The 21,344-nt window shown below is 29.6% G+C and overlaps 1 protein-coding gene across 2 annotated transcripts in view; it reads left to right on the top strand.

The window, feature by feature from the left end:
- DAT (Sodium-dependent dopamine transporter) overlaps positions 1 to 20,931 on the top strand; it is a 37,262-nt gene extending 16,331 nt beyond the window's left edge. For both annotated transcript variants that reach the window (XM_065513616.1, XM_065513615.1), the window contains exons 2-9: positions 592 to 804; positions 16,615 to 16,749; positions 16,816 to 16,970; positions 17,041 to 17,213; positions 17,275 to 17,652; positions 17,725 to 17,962; positions 19,562 to 19,790; positions 19,864 to 20,931. In XM_065513616.1, the coding sequence (XP_065369688.1) occupies positions 627 to 804; positions 16,615 to 16,749; positions 16,816 to 16,970; positions 17,041 to 17,213; positions 17,275 to 17,652; positions 17,725 to 17,962; positions 19,562 to 19,790; positions 19,864 to 20,246 (1,869 nt within the window). In that variant the 5' untranslated portion in view covers positions 592 to 626 and the 3' untranslated portion in view covers positions 20,247 to 20,931. The remainder of the gene's footprint in view (positions 1 to 591; positions 805 to 16,614; positions 16,750 to 16,815; positions 16,971 to 17,040; positions 17,214 to 17,274; positions 17,653 to 17,724; positions 17,963 to 19,561; positions 19,791 to 19,863) is intronic.
- The last annotated feature ends 413 nt before the right edge of the window (positions 20,932 to 21,344 follow it).

Below are 21,344 nucleotides of genomic sequence, written 5' to 3' on the forward strand. Positions count from 1 at the left end.
AAAGAAAGTTGATAAAAAGTTGGGTGCCCCGATAAACTAGACGATATTGTACTGGACTATCAATCTGGAAGTTGCCGGTTCGATTCCCGCCAGAGACTCTGGGTGTATCTCATATCTACGATTCTACTTAACCGATTTCGCCTATTTTCAATAACAAACATTTCTGATCAACAAATAGTATTTGAAGAAAATTTCTTCCCCTTAAGTCCTCTCCTGCAGGCCCTATCGTGCTTTCAACAGACGGACGGACATAGTTAGATCGTCTTAGAATTTTATAAGGACCCAGAATATATCCTTTTGTGAGTTTGCGATGAATATTTCGTTGTGTTACAAACGGAATGACAAAATCAATACACACTCCATATTAAATTTAGTCTTCATATTTATTTTTTTTTGTCTGATTATGGAATAAATTCTCACGTGCAAAAACTGTAACCGAATTTTTGGATAACATATCAGTGTAGTTTAGTAAAGGGTTATGAACCAAAATATGAATCCCATTGTAAATTACAATAAATTGTCTGCAATATTTAAGCAACAGTGCCAATATTTTTCTAATTACTTAAACATTTAACTCTTATTATTTTTTAGATTTAGAAGGCGAAGAAAACGACGTCGCCTTGGCGATGTCACCGACGAATAGACAAACAGCCAAGACACCAACACCACGCGATATCAGCGAAAATCCCGATGAACGTGAGACATGGAGCGGCAAAGTCGATTTCCTGCTATCCGTTATAGGATTTGCTGTAGATTTAGCAAACGTATGGCGATTTCCTTATTTATGCTACAAAAATGGCGGTGGTAAGTTCCTTTCGTTCCTTTACACTTCTCACCCTAATCTCTACCACATTAAAGTATGTAGTTAATGTGTTGTACATTTCGTGTGGCAACTAAAAATTAAATATGGCATATGACCACCGCAACATAGTCATAAGTAGTGGTATTAAGGGGAAAGCTTTAGCAGCGACTAAAGCTAATTTGAAGCACTTGTCAGCTTAATGCCACAGTAAGCACAATTAGAATTGTAAAACAATTTACGCATGAAGAAAAAGGAGAAAAAAGTTTTTCATTTCTTGAGCTTAAGACTTGAGGATGCTGACTTGCTTGTGTGTGTTTAGAAGTAGGACACAGTCACATCAAACTAAAAAAGGATGTAAGAACATACTTTTGTTTTATTCTTGGCTATTTAACTATATTTCACTTGCAGCAAAACAATTATGAAGCATATAAAGTGTGCAATTGTCTGTGTTGTAAAATGCTTTCTTTATTTTATTTCTATAAGTTTTATTTCCTGTCAGTCACTAATATTTGACTAAATCTTTTGCCATTTTTTTTATGGGAGTTTGGTTAAGGGAAACATATTTTTCGTGAATTAAATGTTTTCTTTTATCAATATTTTTTATAAAGTAAAATAAATTTCTTCTAATAATGATAAATTGTTTATATTCTTTATTCAAATTCGAATTTACTGCAAATGAAATAATTCAATAGTATTAGAAATAAATGTTCTACACAAAAAACTGTTATACACCCAATTTTCTATAAGAAATGTGATATACACAGAATTCGATAAAAAACTGTTATACAGGTAATTTTCCATAAAAAACAGTTATACACAAAATTGTCGATAGGAAAATCTGTTAAACAAACAATAGAATCTATAGAAAAAAAAATTTAATACACAAAAATGTCTATCAAAAAAACTGTTATACACATAATTTTCCATAGAAAAAACTGTTATACACAACAAATTCAGTGGTTTTTGTTTAAATTTATTTTATACACTAAATTGTATATAAATAAAACTGTTATGCACATAATTTTCTATAGAAAAAACTGTTATACCTAACAAATTCTTTATTTTTTGTTTAAATTCAACTTTTATACACAAAATTGTCTATAAAAAACTGTTATACACATAATTTTCTATAGAAAAAACTGTTATACACAACAAGTTCTAAAGTTTTTGCTTAAATTCAACTTTTACGCACAAAATTGCCTATCAAAAAACTTATAGACATAATTTTCTACAGAAAAAAAACTGTTATACACAACAAGTTATATGTTTTTTGCTTAAATTAATTTTTTATACTCAAAATTGTCTATAAAAAAAACTGTTATACACATAATTTTTTATAGAAACAACTGTTATACACAACAAGTTCAATGTTTTTTGCTTAAATTCAACTTTTATAAACAAAATTGCCTATAAAAAATTGTTATGTACATAATTGAACTGTTATACACAACAAATTCTGTGGTTTTTGTTTAAATTCAACGTTTATAAACAATATTGTCTATAAGAAAAACTGTTATACACATAATTTTCTATAGAAAAAACTGTTATATACAACAAATTCTTTAGTTTTTGTTTAAATTCAACTTTTATACAAAAAATTGTGTATAAAAAACTGTTATACACATAATTTTCTATAAAAAAACTGTTATACATAACAAATTCTTTAGTTTTTGTTAAATTCAACTTTTATACATAAACTTGTTTATAAAAAACTGTTATACACAACAAATACAGTGGTTTTTGTTTAAATTCAACTTTTATACACAAAATTGTATATAAATAAAACTGTTATACACATAATTTTCAATAGAACAACTGTTATACATAACAAATTCTTTAGTTTCTGTTTAAATTCAACTTTTATACACAAAATAGTACATAAGAAAAACTGTTATACACATAATTTTCTATAGAAAAAACTGTTATACACAACAAGTTCAAATTTTATTCTTTAGCTTTTTATTACAAAACATTTTCTATAAAAAAAACTATTTTTCACGATTAACACAACATGAATGGACGTGCCATATTAGCACGTCCATTCATGTTGTGTTAATCGTGAAAAATAGTTTTTTTTATAGAAAATGTTTTGTAATAAAAAGCTAAAGAATAAAATTTGAACTTGTTGTGTATAACAGTTTTTTCTATAGAAAATTATGTGTATAACAGTTTTTCTTATGTACTATTTTGTGTATAAAAGTTGAATTTAAACAGAAACTAAAGAATTTGTTATGTATAACAGTTGTTCTATTGAAAATTATGTGTATAACACGTCCATTCATGTCTTTTTAAATAAAATGCTGATTATTTTTTAATACTATCAAATCGGTAGCGAGAGTATTATGGTACTTTTGAATATGAAATATCAACTTGTCCATCCCTTAAAATTAATATGTAAAAACAATTGAAAATTTTCTGAAGATTCTATCAATAAGACTGAATCGTTCGATTGGCAAGGAATTTTATGTAAATATTTGGTGCCGGTTGACATTTCCCCCTTAAAGTATTGGCCATTGCTACTTCCAAAACTTCACAAACACTTCATTCTAAATACTTTTAAATGGGAATTGTCTGGCCACAAACGACTCAATTCGGTACAGGTTCCCTTTGAGTAGCAGCTCATAATTTGCTCCCACCAAATACAGAGCATTACCTTAGCGCCATGGATATTTGGCTTTGGTATCGGGCTTAACATACGATCTCTTATGCTTCGGTTTGTCGTAATGGATACATTTGTCATCGCAAGTAATGAAAAATTATTTTCTTTCATATCGTTCAAGTATCATTTCGGACATGCAAAATCGTCTTTCAAAGTCTCTCGGCTTCAGTTCGTATGGTATCCAATTTCCTTGCTTTTGCATGAATGCTTCTGCTCGCAAACGTTTTGAAATAGCTGGTTCAGTAGCTCCCAATGATTTTCCTTTAAGAACTTTTCATGTTTTAGATAAACATTTTTCTGTTTTTGTCATACAGAGAAAATAGTTTTGGTTGTGATAACCGAACTTATACTTAATCAAATGATTAATTTTTTTATTGTTGCTGAACAATTTTAGTTGATTTAAATCGTAATAGTTCTGTGCCAACTGATTTTCTGTTTCTAGTATCGAAAAAATCGTTGGATATAATCGAATCTGCTTTATGCGTACAGAAACAATACTGTAACTTTAAGAAGTAATCTAATAAATCCCGAAATTTCCAGTCAAAACTTTCTTTTATATTACAAAAAAAATGTTCCCAGAATATCTCCACAAATATGAGTAATAAAACATTAAGTATCACACATAAATAAAAATTAAAATAAGTAAAGCAGAGATAATATTTTTCAAATATACGAAATTACTTTCTCCCCTAAAACATGATCTGGTATTATATAGAAGATTGCTCATATTTAGTGGTATTCATCATTCAAAAAAAAATAATTTTCAAAGTTAAGTGCTTTAATACGAGTGTATGACTGTGAATAAAGTCCTTCGTTCCCAACTAAAGTATGCTTTTTACCAAACACTTTCGAAAAGCCATCATAATTGTCAACAGCACCATCATCATCATCATAGTCGTCGTCGTCTCCATCATAATAATCAGATTTAATGCGATTCGGTTTCGTTGTCAAGGCACTCATTCTATTTCCTTGCACCCCAACCCCCTTTCATAACAGCAACAAATCTTAACAACATCTTCAACAAAAGGATTTTCATACTCTATTATTATGTCTTCTGAGGAGAAATAAAAAAAATTACAAAAAATATTAAAAAAAAAAATAAAAGTAGAAAAACTTATGGTTAAAAGCATAATATTAACACAATTGGCTGTGATTTTCGTTTGCCTTGATTTGTTAGCAGTCCTTGCACGTTTCTTATCCTGTTGGTTGTGCGGCTTTGAAAGCAACAAGCTGTACAACAACTACATCTTAATCTGGATATTTATCATTTTATTACTTTGATTCCTTTTTTTATTCAGTTATTATTCATATTGTATTATTACCCCCACTTACACCCAAAGTAAACGCCTGTTGCTCTTTATGCTCAATCGTACGTTTTAAGTGAAAATAATCAAAAAGTCATATTTTCAATTTCAGTTTTTCTCATTCGTCCTTTTTTATATTTCATTTTCTTACTGTTAAAATTGTTATATTATCCGCTTGAATGATTTCAATAAGTGTTAGTATTTATATTATATGGTTTTGTTACAGCTTTTAAAAGAGGTCCTTTAAATTGTTGAACATTATTTTTTTGGTTGACAGGATTATAATTTTACTTTACGTATTTAGTGGTCTTAAAATTTATGAGGCCAAAGCTCAGGGTATTATATAAAACATTTATTTAAGACACATTTAATTTCTTTGTAGTAAGTAGTAAATATTATTCGTGTTATTAGTATACAATTTATTTCAATATTTTATTGTATTTTTAAAGCTTAAGACATAGGAAATATAACTTGAACAAAAATTGTTGTGAGGGGAAAGATATTTTTTAAGCTTAAGACATAGGAAATAGAACTGTAAAAAAATTGATGTGAGGGGAAAGTATTTTTTAAGCAAAATTAATTATACGTGGATTTTCGGATTTGTGATTTCTGTTGTCAATGAAATTTATCATAGGTTTTACTATATTCAACATGTTCATTGAAAATAACATGAGTCCACCTTGAAACTTTTTAGGATTAGAAAGAGAGAAAGAGTTTTTCATATTTTTTTAAGAACTTTAAAAAGAACGGTTATTGAGATATAGTTAGGCCTTTGAACTTTTTATCTCTGCAATCTTACAGAGTAATAGATTTTATTACATTACCAACTTTTGTTTTCGTACCATTCCTCAAAATTTGACGTTTTATTTTACATGTGACAATATCTTGTTTCCAAACCTGTGGGAGGAGAGGCGTGGCAAAATTAAGTTTTAACAAAAAATTTGGCTTTCTTCGATTTGTGTTCAACTTACAATTTCTCCAAGACTTTATTATATCATGAAGTTTTCAAAAATTACACTTGGAACACGTCGGCAAAGAAGTTCACGATTACACGCTTTCTCCTCATGAACGATTGTCTCAGAATATTTTGGTGTCTATTCTTCTCATGATTTGGGACGTGTCTACACCATTCTTTCGAATAATGCTGAATGTTATTATTTGCGATTGTTATTGCATAGGATCATTGGACCAACACCATTCGCCTCCATAAGAACCATAGATGGAAACGAATGCCAATCTTTTCGAGAAGCGTACTTCAGATTGGGGCTGCTTGAAAGTGATCAGCATTAGAACACAACACTAACAAAGGCATCACTCACATGTTACCCAAAACAAATTCGCACTTTGTTTGCGATTATTTTATCAACATGCTCATCATCGAATCCACGAGAACCCATCACGAAAGCTTAAGTGCAGATATTCTTATGCAATCATGCGTACCTGACCCTAACATGCAACGTATAGCAAACGAAAATGGCGGACTTTTTTTCCTCGATGCACCAGGAGGGACAGACAAAACATTCCACATCAATTTAATATTGGTGAATGCAGAATTGTATTGCACTCACAGTGACATCATCGGAAATCTACGTTATTGGACTGCGGACGCACTGCTCACTCAAACTCCCATTGAATTTGAACCAGACAGAATCAGCAACTTGCTAAATCAGCAATAACCCCGGCATGGCGACAATCCTTAAAACGTGCAAAATTATCATTTGGGATGAATGCACAATGGCACATTAGAAATAGCTCTAAGAACTCGATCGGACTCTGGTGATTTTCGAGGAAACAACCTGATTCTTTTTTCAGGCGGCTTGCGCCAAACTTTGACCGTTATTCCTCTAACAATGCCCGCAGATGAGTTGAACGCATGCTTGAAGTCTTCATACCTTTAGAACCGAGTTGAAAAAATCACGCTATCGACGAACATGCGTGTGCATTTGCTGCAAAATCATTCTGTCGAAACGTTCTCAAAACAACTGTTGAACATCAGAAATGGAAAAATTCCAATTGATCCCGCCAAAAATGAGATTTCGTTCTCGCCGAACTTCTGCCAAATGGCAAGGTATTCATTCCCAAGTCTTACAACCAACTTTAAAAATTCGGTTTGGCTGTGGGAACGTACAATTTTGGCACCAAAAAAATTATGATGTCTTCAAAATACAAATTTTCAATATTTTCAGGCAAACAAAATTTATTTTTTTTCCCGAAGTTTTTTTTTTAATTTTTTCAAAAAAAAATTTTTTCCAATTGTATCATTAAGGCCCTAATTTTATAAATCACGTCACCAAAGTGATATTTATGTGCAAAGCAAAAACAACATTTCATACATTTTAAAAATTTGTTTTTGTTTTGTGTACACAATTTTCAAATTATGAAAGGCAAATCAACGCTTGAATTTTTGTGCGTTTGTTTGGTTCAGAATTTGTACATAAAACAAAAACAAATTTTTGAAATGTGTTAAATGTTGTTTTTGCTTTGCACATAAATATCAATTTGGTGACGTGATTTACAAAATTAGGGCCTAAATTTCAAAAAAAAAAAATTTTTTTGGTGAAAAAAAATTCGGGTTAAAAAATATTTTTTCCGATTTTGACCCATTGTAGGTCCAACTTACTATGGTCTTACATACGTCGTTGCAAAGGTCTTTGAAATATCTATATAGTAATCCAAATATAGGTCAAAAATCGAGGTTGTCCTGGTTTTTTCCTCATATCTCAGCCATTTGTGGACCGATTTTGCTGATTTTAAATAGGAAACTTCTCGAAAGCATGTCTGACAGAATTATTGAAGATTTGGATCCCGAAGATATCTGGTTAGAAAATTGATTTCAACAGACAGACAGACGGACATGGCTTAATCGACTCCGCTATCTATAAGGGTCCAGAATATATATACTTTATAGGGTCGAAAAATTATATTGTGGAAATTACAAACGGAATGACAGACTTATATATACCCTTCTCACGAAGGTAAAGGGTATAAAAACAAGAAACATTGTATTATATCCCCTGGCCTGTACTACAAAAAAATCGTTAGACACGAACCGGATGATATACGTATGAAACTATAAATTAAATGGAGAAAAACTGCGTTTTCAGTTTTTCATTTCGTGATCTTCTGTCCTTTTTAAAGGACTTACAATTTTCAAAGAAGTACATTTTTCAAAAAAATATTTAAAAATACTTCTGCTGATTCAACAATGAAAAATTTAATGTCAAAAGAACAAGAAGAGTTATAAAATATTTTGTATTATCTTTATTTTATCCTGTAAGGATCAAAAGATGTCAAAAATGTCCTTTAAAATTTTTATGCTTTAATATCCTTTAAGATTATAAAATAAAAATAATACGATATATTTTACAACTATTCTTGATCATTTGACACCAAATTTGGCATAGTAGGATGGTCAGAAGTATTTTAAAAATGTAATCCTCTGAAAATTTGAAGTCCTTTTAAAAGGAAACAGGATCACCAAATGAAAAACTGAAAACGCAGTTTTTCTCCATTTAATTTATAGTTTCAGACGTATATCAGCCGGTTCGTGTCTAATATTGAGTGTTGTACGGTGTAATATCCCATTTGCTTTAATACATTCGTTTCTTATTTTTTAAGAGCATAGCTTGGCACTGTACTTATAGATATCTACTACAACTTTGACATATGACCACCTTATCCGACGTCATCTGGCTTCAGATAATAAGTGTTTCGGGTGCGAAGTCAGGTCGGTGGAGTCGGTGCCTTAGTTTTGTCCAACACTGTATATTAAAATCGAGTTGCAATATAAAGCATGTGTTTTCTAAGCGGGTTATATTGCTTCTATGTTCTTTACCGCATTGGGATCTGGAACTTTCTGAACCTTATACGACTTAAGCCCATCATTCACCCCTATCGCGAATCAATATTTCACATGAAATATGTTCCCTTTTCCCAATTCTCGTTCATCAACTTTGTTCACGTGAAAAAATTTCCCCAGGTTGTGAAATTTTTAGATGGAATTTTGTAAACAATAAACAGCTGTTACGAACAAAATCAACTATTGTGAATGAAAAGTTCATGGGAATATCACGATAGCAATTTTTCGTTCGAGGGAAATGGATATTTCATGGGAACAAAATTTCACAAGTTATTGCAGATAGGGGTGATTATCTTTAGCTCTGCGCACAAAAGAATCAGAGCATTTAACTTTACGAACTGCTTTTCTGATAGAAGAGTTCGGTGCTCTTCGAAAGAGTTGTTTGCCTTACCAATATCTGTTATTTCTTCCTTATCCAGGTTTTCTTTTCAATGTTCTTGTCTTACTTATACTATTAAATGGCTTTTGAAACAGTGTGACGATGAACCGTCAAATGTTTTGCTATTTTTTTGAAAGTCCATATTGGATTTATTTGAAAATTTTTTAATATTTCTTAACGAACTATTTTTTCGGTGACCATTTTGAAGATTAATGATTTAGAAAAGATAATATCTGACATATTTTTAAAAGCTAACGTGATTAAAATAATACTTTGTTGTACCAAGGATAAGTTATAGCTGGAATAGTGAGTATAAGTTTTTTTGATTCATTCTTTATGAACCTAATTGACCCTACCCATATAACCCCTACATCAGAAAAATATTTTATTTATTTCGGCACAGTCAAATATAAAACTCTTACTTGTTCTGACTAATACATATTTGCCCAATTCACAATTGGTGTCGTAGCGTTGTATCGTTGTATGTCGTAATTTTTTTTATTAATATTTTGTTTTTGTTTCGAAAAATTTGTTTGAAAAATATTTATGACATACAACGCTACAACACTACGACATCAATTGTGAATTGGGTTATTGATTCAGAAACACGAAAGAAAAACTATTTTCAAATTTGTGTTTGAATATTTTTTGAGAGTTTTTCATACAATAATTTGAAATTTTTTTTTCCTTTCGTGTTTCTAAATCAAGTCGATAGTATCTATCCAGTGTTTTATTACATTCTAATGTCATAACTTAATTTCATAGCCATATAAATATAGATACATATACTTGTATATAAAAAGATAATATAATTTAAATTTATATTAATTTCATTATCATAATATTGTATTTTAGCATGGCCACTTACTCTCGTAAATAGTACAATATCTATTCAATACAAGTATTGTTATTAAACTAGTTTTATTTTCAAAAAAATTTACATATAAACTTGTAAAAAAAAATATATAAAACAACCATAACAAAATGTAAAAGCATTTAATTATTTTATGACGTCATTATTATTAGTACAGTAACTTTTCATACAGTTCCGAACAATAACATTTGATATGACTATGATGATAAAACACAATATACCTACATCAGACATACATACTATTGTCAACTTTGTTCCATTTTAAAACAAAAAGAAAAAAAAGCATAATACTTTTCTGTTATAACAATGAAAGACTACTCAACACCTTAACACCATCAGCAAATAGAACAACATCATAACAAACACCAGCCAACATTGTCCTTATCAGAGGCCATCATCAACACCATCAGTTAAATAAAAGTCCTTTGAAGTGGATTTTATATGTATCTATGTGTGTGTAGGACTGTCTGTATACATATATGTATGTATTAGTGTACGTAATACTGTTGTAATAATTTTAGCTCTTCTTCCATTTCATAATGGTTTTCAAATCATTAGTACTTATAACGGGTAGTGTTTGCTATTACAGTGTTGGCCGTATGAATAAAGATATACATAATTTTATATAAGAGTATGAAGTTTGTATATCCTTCATCGTGAGTGGTAATGGTATATAAATCAAAAAGTCTCTATGTTAGAGACAACGGATATCTATACTGTTATATACCAATAGATTCGTATTGACGTGCTCTTTCAGAATCAATGGTGATATTAAAAACATTATCTCAACTCCACAGTTAACAGTTATTATTCAACGTAAAAATAAAACTTCACATGAAACTCTTTAAAAAAGAGTTTTAAATAGCCGTCATAAAAAAAACTCATTTGAGGAGTTATATTTCTTCCGTCATAAAATAAAAATAATTTGAGGAGTTTTATTTTTTCCATCAGAAAATAAAACTCTTTTCGTTTATTTTCTAATTTTTTCTGTATCTTTTTTTATTGAGTCTATTTTATATAATGTTTGTAGTAATTTATTTGTTTAAGAAAAAAAAAACAACAATTTGATAATAGGAATCAAACAATAACTAATTAATCCCACTTGATTTTATTTTAATGTCAATTTATTCATTGTAATAATCTGAGCAGCGGCAAGCTTTGGGTGTCAATTTACATAAAATGAGTTTAATTTTCTGAAGGGAAAAATAAAACTCCTCAAATGACTTTAATTTTATAACGGAAAAAATAAAACTCCTCAAATGAGTTTTTTTTTCTGACGGGAAAAATAAAACTCCTCAAATGAGTTTTTTTATGACGGCTATTTAAAACTATTTGTTTAAGAATTTCATGCGAACTTTTATTTTTATGTTGAATAATAACTGTTTTAGATGGTTTTTATTTTTAAAGTCACAAAATAATTGTTATAAAATAACTTTTTGATATCAATTATAACCGTTACTGTCCCTGGTTTGAAATTTCAACAATTGAATTCTTAAGTCTATTTAGCGATGTCGATCTATCTGTTTAAATAACTTTCTTAAAGTCCAAATAACTTGCATTCCACAAACTTCAATGATACATCGATGGTTGCTATTGAAAATAGAGAAAATTAATTTATTAATGGCTAAGGTTGATAAAAGGCCAAAATATTTAAAAAAAAAACTTTGAAGATCAGCGTTTTCCATTTTTCAACAACCCAAAATCGCATTTTTGGAAAAAGTCGCTACATTGGCGCCTTTCACTTAGAAACCTCTTTTATATCTTAATAAATAGCAACATTTTGAGAGGCAACGGATGCTGAAATCAGAGTATGTACCGAAAACGTTCGAAAATTTATTAAAAATAACATAAATGCGAAAATAATCTCCAGGATATGACAAAATTACGCCATCCATGATTAAAAATTTAACGAATAGTGATATCTGTACTGTTTTCTGCGATCATTAGACTAGGGCGTTTTGCCAACTAATTTGAAAATTGCTCAGATCACAGGAAAAGAATTAACAATGCCGTCTTCATACAGACCTAAGAAAATATTGGAATGTAAGTAACCAAAATGTTATCCCAGTTCATCAATTTGGTTTTCGGTAAGAGCATTGAACCATTGAGCAAGCTAATCGATTGACTGGACAGACAAATACTGTTACATATTACCTTGGTATTCTTAATTAACCAGTGAAGGTTAAGAGCCTTTAACCTGGTTAATTAATGACCAATAAAAATTAATCCTTGACTATAAAGTCATCCTGTCATCCCAATATGGACATATGCAATCCAATTATGTGGAACGGTCAGTAATTCCATTATTGAGATTATATAGAGGGCCCAATCGAAAATTTTTAGGACCATGACGAGTTCACCGTGGTACATAAGAATTGAGAACATCCATAGGGACTTACACGTAACATTAGTTAAGGATGAGTTCAAATGGGATGATGGCCCATTTGTCCATCAAGGCTCCCGTTAGAGAGCATTTAGTTTTAATCTTATTTATAAGATTTTAAGGCAGATTAGATAAATAAATAATCGATATAAAATAACATTTTGAGAGCTAAACCTAAGTTTAAAGCAAATTTCTTTCAAAATATCGTTTCTTATTTCTCCAATATTCATCAAGCTAATTACTCCTTTATAGATTTTAGAACTTCTAAAACTTCTTTGTTCTATTTAAATAAATTGACCCCATTTCTATGGGCAATGACTGTTAAATGTTCGTTCCTGTTGGCGTTGCTGGTGTTGTGCTATTGACATGTTGATTGTTTTAAAAAGGCACTTTAGATTGTCAAATATGTCTCATGTACATTCAATGTACAAATAACAAACACACTTACGTTCAAACAACTGTACGTTCTCTATAGTCATCCCCTGCAGTGCTTGGTGATTGTGCCAAACTAGTAATTTTACCTATCATTTTGGGTGACCACTAGTTACATAAATGTCTACGTGACTAATTATTTTAACAAGTGCGTGTCCTAAGTTGGGAATCAATTGACCCTACATATATTACAAGGAGACTGTGTTATAGCTGGTCCCAAGTAGTCATAGCATGGAATAGAGACAGCATCCTCACTAGCTTTATAAATGATTAGTTGATTAGCTACATAACTAGTCATTTTAACATATACAGATGCTAAGCTGAAGCTAATTGACCTCAAATAGTTTGTTAAAAATTAATTTCTTAGACAATCAAATAACTGATTGCTTGTAAACAACCATCCTCCGATTACTCTCAATATATTACTTATGATGGGTAAAATAACTATTAAACATTTAAAGTGACTACACTCTAGATTACTTAGAGACACTGAAGTGACAATTGACTTCATGCTAGATTAGCTGAGAAGTAAGTATACTTAAGCAAAAACAAAATAAACTGTGAAAGGTTTAAAGTGACTACACTTTTACTTACAGACACGTACGTGGCAATTGACTTCACGCTAGATTTCCTGGGATATATAAAGTAACTAATTGCATTCTATCTGCACTAAGAAGAGTCGGTCAAATGATCAGACACGTACATATTTATGTAACTAATTGTCACCCTATATTATAGGTAAAATAACTATTTCGGGACAGTCACCCAGAACTGCTGGGTATGTATTGATTTCAAAGTCATATACATACATACACCGATACAGGTTCGTTTATTTATTCAAGGAAAATGACACAGACTCTCTCTCCTTCTCCTAAATGTATGCATGAGTTTTTTGATTTTTTTACAATATTTTTATCAGGGAAATTAGATTTATTCATAATAGTATTTTGGACCTTTTAACATATTGTTGTCATCATATTAATATGATTTTAAAAGCATTGTAGTTGTTCTTGTTTTCTCCTTGTAATTTTTTTTATTGTTGTTACTTGCTAAAGTAGACAATAAATGTCTGTGTGTGAGTGTCAAAAATATGCAAAAAAAGAAAACCACCACTTTTAATTTTGACCGGAAATTAAAGGAAATTGTTGTGTCATCTTCCACACACAGCTTAAGTTTGATAAGTGTGTAGAAATGCTGTTTAAAATTGTGCAGCTTATAAATATGTAATTTAAATAATTGGTTAAAGGCAATTTGATATGGGTAATTATGTGGAGTAGGTTAAGTAGAATGGGTTTTATTTTGACAAAGAACTTATTGTTAAACATGATCTAACAGCAGGTATTAATTATAAAACAATGAGTTTTTGTAGCTTATATTTTTTTTAATAGAATTAAGTATTATTTAAATGTTTGAGAACTATACAAAATTTAGACCTAAATCAAAAGTATTTCGCATAAAATTTGATTATGTAAAATAATTTAAAATTATTATTATTACTTCTAAATGTCACTAAATATAAACAACTGAAAAATACGTACTATCCTTAAAATAAAAATAAACAAATTTACCCCCATTTTCTCAATATCTGGTTATCATTTTTCGTAACAATAAACCTCCAATTAACATTTTTTTGTATGAGAACTGTCAGTTTATCGTCACGATAAAAAATAACCAGAGATTGAGAAAATGGGAGTTAATCTCATAACTGTTATACATAATATTTTCTATAGAACATTCGGTTATACACAATATTTTGTATAGAAAAAACTGTTATACACAATATTTTCTATATAAACTACTGTTATACACAATATTTTCTATAGAAAAAACTGCTATACATAATATTTTCTGAGAAAAAACTGTTATACACAATATTTTCTATAGAAAAAACTGCTATACATAATATTTTCTGAGAAATAACTGTTATACACAATATTTTCTATAGAAAAAAACTGTTATACATACTATTTTCTAAGAAAAAACTGTTATGCACAATATTTACTATAAAAAATCTTTATATACAATATTTTCTATAGAAAAACCTGTTATACATAATATTTTCTATGGAAAATACTGTTATACATAATATTTTCTATAGAAAAAATGATATACACAATATGTTCTACCGTTAAAACTGTTATACATAATATTTTCTATAGAAAAATCTGTTATACACAATATTTTCTATAGAACATTCGGTTATACACAATATTTTCTATAGAAAAAACTGTTATACATAATATTTTCTGAGAAAAAACTGTTATACACAATATTTTCTATAGAAAGAACCTGTTAAACATAATATTTTCTATGGAAAAAACTGTTATACACAATATTTTCTATAGAAAAAACTGTTATACATAATATTTTCTAAGAAAAAACTGTTATACACAATATTTACTATAGAAAAAATCTTTATATACAATATTTTCTATAGAAAAACCTGTTATACATAATATTATCTATGGAAAATACTGTTATACACATTATTTTCTATAGAAAAAACTGTTATACATAATATTTTCCAAGAAAAAACTGTTATACACAATATTTACTATAGAAAAAATCTTTATATACAATATTTTCTATAGAAAAACCTGTTATACATAATATTATCTATGGAAAATACTGTTATACACAATATTTTCTATAGAAAAACCTGTTATACATAATATTTTCTGAGCTGAAATTTAAAATATAAATAGTCCTTAAGAAGATATACAAAAATACGCTTACGCTTAGATATTTCGGTTTATTTATTATACCCTTCACCTTCGTGAGAAGGGTATATGTATATAAGTTTGTCATTCCGTTTTTAATTTCCATAATATAATATTCCGACCCTATAAAGTATATATATTCTGGATTCTTATAAATAGCGGAGTCGATTAAGCCATGTCCGTCTGTCTGTTGAAATTAATTTTCTGAAGACCCCAGATATCTTCGGGATCCAAATCTTTAATAATTCTGTCAGGCATGCTTTCGAGAGTTTCCTATTTAAAATCAGCAAAATCGGTCCACAAATGGCTGAGATATGACGAAAAAACCTGGACAACCTCGATTTTTGACCTATATATACATTACTAAGTCATTAATATAGACAATATGGATATCTAATGATAGATATTTCAAAGACCTTTGCAATGACGTATATAAGACCATAGTAAGTTGGAAATACAATGGGTCAAAATAAGAAAAAAAAAATTAAATTTTTTTTTTCACCAAAAAACATTGAAAAAGCAAAAAAAAAATTTTAATTTAAAAAATTGACAAAAAAAAATTTTTAAATTTAAAAAATTGACAAAAAAAATTTAAATAACAATTCGAAAATTTTTTTTTCCAAAAATTGAAAAAAACAACTTAGGATAATAAAAATAAATTTTGTTTACCTAAAAATATTTAAAATTTTTATTGTGAATTATATAAAATTCGGCACAGCCGAATATAGCTCTCTTACTTGTTCTTAATTTAGCTCGATCAACTTAGACTTCAAAATGGCCAAAATATCCATAATTAGTCATAGCTGCCCATATAAGACCCATTTCTGAAAATCACTTTAACGAGTATAAATGTCTTAAATATGTTGGTATCAAATTATGCTATACAATTTTATGAGGATCGGTCTATAATTAGTCCCATAGGCCCTATCATATTTTAATTGTTTTTAAACATTTCTGATCAACAGGGAATATTTGGGGAAACTTCAGGTCGAACGCCTTTTATAAGGACCCATAATACATAGTTTGTTGTGGGTCTACGATCAATATTTCTATGTGTTACAAACATAAAGACAATCTTATCTTTTATGGTAAAAACACATCAAGTTTACTGTGGAATATTGGATGTTTCCTTGTTTTGGAAAATGTGCTAACTACTTTTTAATTAAATTCTAATATTTTACTTTAATTTTTTTTATTTCTAGGTGCCTTCCTCGTACCTTATTGTATTATGTTGCTAGTTGGTGGCATACCGCTATTTTATATGGAATTAGCTTTAGGTCAACACAATCGTAAAGGTGCCATTACATGCTGGGGACGATTGGTACCGTTATTCAAAGGTTCGCACATAAACAATTCAATTTCAAATAAATTGATTTTCATATTTATTACAATTTTAATTTTAGGAATTGGTTATGCTGTGGTCTTGATAGCATTTTATGTAGATTTCTATTATAATGTTATTATAGCCTGGTCATTAAGATTCTTTTTTGCATCATTTACCAAAACATTGCCATGGACATCATGTTCAAACTATTGGAATACAGAAAATTGTCGACCGGTAAGTGGCATCCTATATATAATGAAATTTTAATTTTATCAATCTTCAATAAAATTTATCTTCTTTGTAGTTTGAGCAACAAGCTGGTGGTGGCCTATCCGTTATGGGAAATATAAGCGATATTTTTATGAATTCAACAATTACCTCCGAACTAAATGTAACATTTTCAAATTTAACCAGCACTTTAAGCACAACGTTACCACACAGCGAACGTTTTCAATCAGCCGCTTCGGAATATTTTAAGTAAGTTATAAAATAAAATCTTTTAACAAAATCTTTATTAAAATCCAATTTTTATTTCCAGTCGTTACATTTTAGAATTAGATAAAAGTGAGGGTCTTCATGATTTGGGTGCCATTAAGTGGGATATGGCAGCTTGTTTGTTGGTGGTTTATTTAATCTGTTACTTCTCCCTGTGGAAAGGTATTAGTACTTCGGGCAAAGTGGTATGGTTTACCGCCCTATTTCCTTACGCTGTTCTACTTATATTGCTGATACGTGGCATAACGCTGCCTGGTTCTGCGATGGGCATACAATACTATTTAAATCCAAATTTTGATGCCATTTACAAGGCTGAAGTTTGGGTTGATGCTGCCACTCAAGTGTTCTTTTCGTTGGGACCTGGTTTTGGTGTACTGCTGGCCTATGCTTCTTATAATAAATATCATAATAATGTTTACAAGTGAGTGGTTAATTTATTTAAATATGTTAATTTCATTACTAATTTGTATTTTTATTATTTTTAATTTTACAGAGATGCTTTACTTACTAGTTGTATTAATTCGGCTACAAGTTTTATAGCTGGTTTTGTGATATTCTCGGTTTTGGGTTATATGGCTCATAAATCGGGCCAAAATATAGAGGACGTTGCCACTGAGGGTCCTGGCCTAGTGTTTGTTGTTTATCCAGCTGCAATTGCCACCATGCCGGGTAGTACATTTTGGGCTTTAATATTTTTTATGATGTTGCTGACCTTGGGTCTGGATAGTTCGGTAAGTCTTAGGAATATTCAAATAAAAACGTTATCATTCAGATAGATATACAGTGACTTTATAATGGAAACTTTCTTAGAAAACTTCTTGGGGAATCTTGACCCGGAAGTTGTGAAAAGTCTGCCAGTATATAAGTTTCATCATCCATCACACAGCAGGTTTATTTTTTTTTAAAAATTTTACCCCAATTTTTTCGCTCGTTCTTTACCTCATTGTGATCTGGAACTTTATGAACTTTATACGACTTCAACCCAGCATTATCTTTGGATCTGCGCACAAAAGAATCAGATCATTTAACTTTATGAGCTGCTTTTCTGATAGAATTGTTCGTTGCTCTTCGAAAGATTTGTTCGACTTATTTTGCCTTTTTTCTTCCTAATCCTGATAAGGTTTTCTTTCAATGTTCAAGTCTTCCTTATACTGTTTAATGACTTTTGCAACAGTGTGACGATGATCCTTCAGATCTTTTTGTAGGTCCAACTTACTATAGCTTTATATACATCGTTGCAATGGACTTTAAAATATCTATCATTAGATATCCATATTGTCTATATTAATGACTTAGTAATCCAGATATAGATCAAAAATCGAGGTTTTCCCGGTTTTTTCCTTATATCTCAGCCATTTGTGGGCCGATTTTGTCGATTTTATTTTTATAGCAACCGAGCCAGAAGAATTCCCGACATATTGATGTATGAATCATGTATGTAAGATATTTAAGGGCTACGGATTTCAAAAGACGGACATGGCTATATCGACTTGCCACTCATGGCGAAGGGTATAACAAGTAAGAGTAAGAGCTATAGTAAGAGCTATAGGCTGTGCCGAATCTTATATACCCTTCACCAAATTATACTTCAAAATACAAATTTTAAATATTTTTAGGTAAACAAAATTTTTTTTTTAATTTTTTGAAAAAAACAAATTTCGAATTGTTATTTTAAATTTTTTTTTAAATTAAAAAAAAAATTTTTTGTTTTTAAATTTTTTATTTTGGTGAAAAACAATTCGGTTTAAAAAATATTTTTTCCGATTTTGACCCATTGCAGGTCCAACTTACTATGGTCTTATATACGGCGTTGCAAAGGTCTTTGAAATATCTATCATTAGGTATCCATATTGCCTATATTAATGACTTAGTAACCCAGATATAGGTCAAGTTTGTCCTGGTTTTTTCCTCATATATCAGCCATTTGTGGTCTGATTTTGCTGATTTTAAATAGGAAACTTCTCGAAAGCATGTCTGATAGAATTATTGAAGATTTGGATCCCGAAGATATATGGGGTCTTCAGAAAATTGATTTCAACAGACAGGCGTACATGGCTTAATCGACTCTGCTATCTATAAGGATCCATAATATACATATATACTTTATATGATCGGACAATTATATTATGGAAATTAGAAACGGAATGACAAACTTATATATAACCTTCTCTCGAAGGTGAAGGGTATAATTATAATTTGTTGGACCAAGGATAAATTTTGGCTGGAATATTGTGTGTATAAGGTTTTTCTGACTCACTCTTCTAATAAATTTCAAAATTTTCCAATTATATGTTCTGAAATTTAAACCAAATTTTTTATTAAATTTACAGTTTGGCGGTTCTGAGGCCATTATAACCGCCTTAAGTGATGAATTCCCGAAAATCGGAAGGAATCGTGAAATCTTTGTAGCCGGCTTATTTTCATTGTACTTTGTGGTGGGCTTAGCTAGTTGTACCCAAGGTGGATTTTATTTCTTTCAACTTTTGGATCGTTATGCGGCAGGCTATTCGATCTTAATTGCGGTATTCTTTGAAGCCATAGCAGTATCCTGGATTTATGGTAATTATTTAAAAAAACATTAATTAGTTTTAATAAACATTAATAACAAAAAAACTTTTTTATAAACTTGCAGGTACTGAACGTTTCTGTGAAGACATCAAAGACATGATTGGCTTTCGGCCTGGTAAATACTGGCAAATATGTTGGCGTTTTGTGGCACCCATATTTTTACTATTCATCACGGTCTACGGTCTAATCGGCTATCAACCATTGACCTATGAAGGCTACGAATATCCAGGCTGGGCTAATGCTCTAGGTTGGTGTATAGCGGGATCATCGGTTATGATGATACCAGCAGTGGCCATATATAAGTTATGTACAACACCGGGATCGTTGAGACAACGTTTACGCATACTCACCACACCGTGGCGAGATCAACAGGTGTCGGTGAATGGTGTAACAGCGGATGCCACGCAAGTACGTTTAACCGATACCAAAGAAGCTTCAGAAGTTTGAAATCAACCATTCGCAAGATTTCAAGTATATTATGTATAGATTATAATTAATATATATGTAATATTTATAACCAATAACCAGTTTATGTTTATTGCTCCTAAAATTAGGCTTAAAATCTATTTCATTTTAGTTTAAACAAAAAAAAAATGCTCAAGTGAATATACGCATGCAAAACAATGTTTAGGGAATTAGTTTATAAGTTTTGAAAGAAATTTTCAAATGAAAACATTTTGTACACATAAATACATAAACTTAATAAACCAACAAATGCAAATTTCATATACAACGTACTTAGGTTTCTAAACTAAAACGAACAAAAAGAAAAAAACAAAATTCATAAATAAAACAATTCTTGTAATTATTATAAAAATTGTTAAAAGAAAATATTAAAAAATCCATTAAATGCTGTGTAGATAATATTAGAGGGAATTTAAGTAAATTTATATTAAAAAAATTATGATAATGTTAAATTGCTTTGTTAGAAATATTTTTTTGAAAAACAGTATAAAAAGAAATGTTTTGAATAATTTACTGAATATGCCAATCGGAAATTGATAAAATTGTATATAAATATCAAATCAAAAATAAAAGTGTAGTTAAAAGCTTTAAAATTAGTTAAGTTAAAGAGATAATATGAAAATCCTCCCCTCCCACTTATAAGCCATAATATTAGAGAAAAACAAAATAATTTTATTTAAATTGAAAAAGAATTTTATGATAAAAAATTTTCAAATATTCTTTAATATTTTCAACAAAAATCTGGAAATTTTTTAAACAGCCATTTAAAAAATTTCAGCATTTTTTGTTCATTTTACAAAATGTGTAAAACAAACTTTTACATCCATAAAGTTTGGTTACAGTATTTCATTCTTTAATAGTTAACATTCAGGTAAAAGCTTTTTTCAACAGCCATAGAAATAAGCTTTTACTGCTAACTGTAAAATATAATTGAAAATATTTGCTAAAATCTTTTTAAAAACATAACATTCCATATTTCAAATTTAAAACTTATAATTATTAGCTAAAATTTTATAAAATCCAATCCGTTTTTTTATTTTATTAAAATACCTTTTATGTTTTTAATTAACGTTAAAAAAA

Source organism: Calliphora vicina, chromosome 5, assembly GCF_958450345.1.
Source record: "Calliphora vicina chromosome 5, idCalVici1.1, whole genome shotgun sequence".
Taxonomy (NCBI): Eukaryota; Metazoa; Arthropoda; class Insecta; order Diptera; family Calliphoridae; genus Calliphora; species Calliphora vicina.